This window comes from Gossypium raimondii, chromosome 1 (genome assembly GCF_025698545.1).
Source record: "Gossypium raimondii isolate GPD5lz chromosome 1, ASM2569854v1, whole genome shotgun sequence".
Taxonomy (NCBI): Eukaryota; Viridiplantae; Streptophyta; class Magnoliopsida; order Malvales; family Malvaceae; genus Gossypium; species Gossypium raimondii.
Genome location: NC_068565.1, coordinates 28,982,688 through 28,987,707, shown reverse-complemented (window position 1 = coordinate 28,987,707; position 5,020 = coordinate 28,982,688). Strand labels below are relative to the sequence as shown.

Below are 5,020 nucleotides of genomic sequence, written 5' to 3'. Positions count from 1 at the left end.
AAAGTTAAAGATCTGGGGTCCAAAATCTAAAATCAAGGATCCATGGTCCAAAGTTTAATGTTTAGGGTTCGTGTTAAAAAAATTACTAAAATAATGTGTCTATGACATGAAAAAAATATTAAAATGACATTAAATAATTGGTAATGGATTCAGGATGACGAGGCATCTCTATTTATTACAATCTTTTCCCTACGATAATTAGGAATGATGCTGCGATAACATTTTGGGTTTAATTGAACCCCAAAACAAAATCAAATTCGAATTTATATATTTGGGATTGGCTTTTGGGTTAACTTAGATTTTGCGAGCTTAAATATATGTATACTCTACATATGATAGTAGTTGTCGTAGAGTCGTAGTACTAAGTAATAAAGGTGGAAAAGTCTAAAAGCTTGCAAGTTGCAACAACCCACTTCACCTCTGCCACAGCCAGTCCGGCCTTTGCAAAAGCATACTGCTCTGTACTTCTTTGGTAGATGGATTGTTAAAAAGCACAAGCCCAGTTAGCATTTATTTTTCTATTTTGCCTTTTAATTTTCTACTTTCCTACTCTTATTAAACATTCCCATCTACTCCTTGCTTTTTTCAACCATTCATTCAATCCCCTCTCTCTTTCTCTCCGTGTGTGTCTCAGTTTTATTGCTGAGAAACCCTGTGGAAATGAATAGATAATTGCATTTTCTGAATATCAGGCGCTTTTATATTTTCATTTACTATATCCGGAAGATCCCAAAAATTTTGTTGTACTGTTTTAGTTTCTCAGTTTAAACCCACAGGGAGCATTAGGGTTTCTTAGCGGAATTCTGATGATCAGCTTTTGGCTCTTTGGTTTTGGAGGTTAGTATATGTTGTTCTTTGTATATCATCTTACTTTTACTCCCTGCCTTATTTGCTTAGCATTTTAAAAAGTATCTTCATTTCTTTGCCGTCGTTTCTACTTTTCAATAACCAATATTTAGTTTCTTTTTTAAAGAAAAGAGAAGAGCAATCCATTGAACTGACGACGTGGTTAATGTTTTTAAAAAATATATATATTTTTATAATTTCGCTAGAGAATCACTTTGATAGTTTTCTTTTTTCTTTTTTATTTTGCCCGTTTCTAGGATTAAAGATAGAGTTGTGATGGGAGTAAAGGTTGCCCCCCTGCAATTTATTGTCTTAGTTGCTTCTTTTGCAGTCCCGCTTGTGGCTTCTGACACTGTAAGATTGTACAATCTAAAAGTTATATGCAAGTTATAGAATTTATAACTTGCATTCAGAATCTGAATGTTTCTCTTTTTGTCATCATTTTGGTATCTCAGGCCTCTAATGGATGGACTGCACCTTCTACCAATTCTTCCAAGTATAAGGGTAATGAAGGTGCTGGATTTGTTAAATTTGTTTATTGTTGTGGTAAATATTGATAATTTTTTGAAGATTAAGTTGTTTCATTTTGTTGGGTCAAATAGCAGAATGCCCTTCGGGATGGGTTCTTGCTCCAAATAAAACTAAGTGCTTTGGGTACAATGAAAGTTTGGAATCATGGGATGAATCCGATATCCATTGTAAACGATATCATGGACACTTAGCTGCCCTAACATCATTTGAAGAACTAAACTTTGCACAACATCTGTGTGGCCAAAGTGTCAATGGTTGCTGGGTTGGAGGAAGAGTTAGCAATTCGACTATCAGTTCTGGTTGGAAGTGGTCTGATAATACATCGGTCTGGAATGAATCAGTTCTTAGATCATCTGCCCAATCCATTTGCCCCAAATCGTCATGCTTTGTCAACAATTCAGTTGATTTATGTACATTGGTGAAGAATGGATCTGAACCTCTTGTGAGCAAGAGATGCAATGCATCTCATGCTTTTCTGTGCATGGTTGATATTGGTAAGAAAACGGTTATTTTAATTTTTTCGAGTGGTTGCTCTATAGCATTTTTGTCACCACTATTAGATTATATATTGATCTTTCCTTTCTATTGTATGTTTCATATTTTTTTGTTAAGTTCTGCTATTAGTCCTTGTACTATGCATTAATTATGGATTTAGTTATTGTGCTTTAAATTGGTTATTTTTAGTCTCTTTGCTTTCTGAATTTTGAAATTTTAGTCCTGACCAGGCGGTAGCTGTCAAATTCATCAAGTTAATTTATGCTATTTCCAAAATCTTATATGGTAAATATATTATTAGAGTGTAATGGCATGTCAGCTTGTTATTTTTACATATTACTCCAATACTGAAATTTCAAAATTCAAGAAGTTCAAGGATTAAGAATGTTCAAATTGAAGAATATGGATTAAAGCAACAACTTTAGGAATAGTTAATGATTAATAGTAGAATTTAATCAAACGGTTTTAACTACTATCATTTGGGTCAGGACTGAAATTTTAAAATTCAAGAAGTACTAGGACTAAAATTAACCAGATTAAATTTATAACTTACGCATAGTATAGGGGCTAATAACAGAATTTGACCAACATTATTTTGACATTGTTGAGTTATATTTTTCCACTTGCAGAGGACAAATGTTACTACATGCACTGCCATAAGGAATATCTCATTATCCTAGCAGTTGTTAGTGGATTGGTTCTCTTTACAACATTTGCTGTTGTTGTTTGGCTGCTTGCTTATAAGCGGAGTAAACGGCGTAGAAGATCAAGAAAACTATCTAATCCTGCCACTTCTGCATTAGTTCCCCCCTCATGGAAAATATTCACCAGTGATGAATTGAGGTCAATCACAAAAAATTTCAGTGAAGGAAATCGACTTCATGGGGATGCTAAAACAGGTAGCACATACAGTGGCCTCCTGCCTGATGGATCAAAGGTAGCGGTTAAGAGGTTAAAAAGATCTAGTTTTCAGAGGAAAAAGGAGTTCTACTCTGAAATTGGTAGGGTTGCTAAGCTTCATCACCCTAATTTAGTTGCTGTGAAAGGATGCTGCTATGATCATGGTGACCGTTACATCGTATATGAGTTTATCACAAACGGACCATTGGATAGATGGCTATACCACATTCCAAGGGGTGGTAGGAGCTTGGATTGGACCATGAGGATCAAAATTGCTACAACTCTTGCCCAGGGAATTGCGTGAGTATAAACACTAGATCCTCTTTCTACGTTAAGTGCAACTGTAATTGATACTTGTGATATCCCTGTTGCTACTTCTGCTTGGAGACAATTTTTAATACTTGCTAAAAGATTTTTGTTTTTTTACTTATTAATTAGTCTTATTCATTACTTCAATTAAAAGCATTTATAGTTTATACTGGTAAGTTCTTTTCATTCTTATATTACTTGTCTAGTCAATTTAAGCTGTTGCAAGCATTCGTTTTAGAATATCTCCCTGTCATGACTGAAAGAATTTCCCACATTAGTTTTGCATTTTCTACCTCATAACTACAGCACCATGCTTTGAATTAGCAAACTTCTATCACAACCAGAATTACATATCAGTTTTCAAGTTTTTGCAGATTCTACTAGCTGGATTAAGATCTTTTAATGAGATTATGATCTTCATACTTTCTGCAAGTCTTTATCTCTTCTTTTTCCTGGTAATGAGTGTCTAACAAGTTAATCTCTTAGAACAGATTCCTGCATGACAAGGTGAAGCCACATGTTGTGCACAGGGATATACGCGCAAGCAATGTACTACTTGATGAAGAGTTTGGAGCGCATCTGATGGGGGTTGGTCTTTCAAAGATTGTTCCTTGGGAGGTAATGCATGAGAGGACTGTGATGGCTGGTGGAACCTATGGATATCTTGCCCCTGAGTTCGTATATAGGAATGAGCTCACAACAAAGAGTGATGTATATAGCTTTGGAGTGTTGCTGCTTGAAATAGTAAGTGGGCGTAGGCCTGCTCAGCAAGTTGATTCAGTGGGTTGGCAGAGCATATTTGAATGGGCAACACCCTTAGTGCAGGCACATCACTATCCTGAGCTCCTGGATCCTCTAATATCTTCATCAACATCTGATATTCCAGAAGCTGGTGATATTCAGAAGGTGGTGGACCTTGTGTATGCTTGCACGCAAAATGTACCTTCTATGCGGCCTAGAATGTCTCATGTTGTTCATCAATTGCAGCAGTTGGCTCAGCCAGCTCTCGCGAAGTAACTAAAGTTTTATCTCCAGCTCTGGGGCTTTTTGACTCTAAAATGTAACGTTAAATTGCCAGAGCTTTTATTTCAGAACAATAGTTTAGAGCTACCATCGTTCTAGTAAAAGCTAATTCCAATAGAATACATGTATTTTGTGGGGTTGAAAATGGTGTGAAAGAATGCAGGCCTGGCCGTAGTAAAATCAGGTGGCTTTTCGATGGTCCTTGGAGTGAGTAATAGTGTACAATCCGCATTCTCATGGTGTCAATAGCCAGCCAGCCATCTATGAGGTCTGCCTCACCATGGTGCATTGAATTTGCTCATCACTTCTGCTATCCTTCATAACAGCTGCTAGTCTTGAATCTGATAGATGGGCAAGCCAAGGCTCAAGTGGTGCCATGTATTTAACTTAAATGTCATTTAAGCCCATTATTTTGGTTAGGTTAATGTAGTCAAGCCATGTTCACAAAACATATCATTAAATCACTTGGGCAATGGGGTTGGGGTGTAAAATTCCATCTTTGGATTCCCAGTTGCCATAATGGTATGTTTTAGAATGTTATAAGTAGGAAGATCCATAAAAGAAAATGATTTTATGTGCTTTATTTTTCGTTGTTAAATATGTTCATATACTAGTCTGTTTTTTCACCCACGACAGACTGGGTGGTCAAGATTTGCAAACCTACTTCAGGTTCTGTAACTACCAATTTTGACCCAATTAATTTAAATTTGATTTCACTATAAAAAAATCAGCAGCTTGAATTGACTTATCCAATACACAGTTAATCTAAACACGGAATGATTTGGACAATACGATTACAATTAATCCAAGTGATCCTAACATAAAATAAGTATTTTTTTTTTAAAAATAACTTAATAAAATTAATATCTATAACCAATAAATATTTATTTGTTTTAATTTATAACTTGTAAATTAT

The 5,020-nt window shown here is 35.5% G+C and overlaps 1 protein-coding gene across 4 annotated transcripts; it reads left to right on the top strand.

Annotated features, from left to right (window-relative positions):
* Window positions 1–406: 406 nt before the first annotated feature.
* On the top strand, window positions 407–4,687 carry LOC105785537 (C-type lectin receptor-like tyrosine-protein kinase At1g52310). Of its 4 annotated transcripts, none has more exons than XM_012611631.2 (6): window positions 407–837; window positions 1,104–1,200; window positions 1,302–1,350; window positions 1,449–1,871; window positions 2,502–3,072; window positions 3,573–4,687. In XM_012611631.2, the coding sequence occupies exons 2-6, from the start codon at window positions 1,123–1,125 to the stop codon at window positions 4,096–4,098; spliced, it is 1,647 nt and encodes a 548-aa protein (XP_012467085.1). In that variant the 5' UTR covers window positions 407–837; window positions 1,104–1,122; the 3' UTR covers window positions 4,099–4,687. The 4 variants fall into 4 exon arrangements, with proteins under 4 accessions (XP_012467085.1, XP_012467084.1, XP_052489059.1 ...); XM_012611630.2 differs by having other exon boundaries at window positions 1,302–1,359; window positions 1,452–1,871; XM_052633099.1 differs by having other exon boundaries at window positions 1,302–1,359.
* Window positions 4,688–5,020: the final 333 nt, after the last annotated feature.

Coding starts and splice junctions, on each gene's coding strand:
- LOC105785537 (XM_052633099.1), top strand. CDS start 1,123: ATGGGAGTAAAGGTTGCCCCCCTGCAATTTATTGTCTTAGTTGCTTCT. Junction 1,201..1,301: donor CGCTTGTGGCTTCTGACACT/GTAAGATTGTAC, acceptor TTGGTATCTCAG/GCCTCTAATGGATGGACTGC. Junction 3,073..3,572: donor ACTCTTGCCCAGGGAATTGC/GTGAGTATAAAC, acceptor CTCTTAGAACAG/ATTCCTGCATGACAAGGTGA.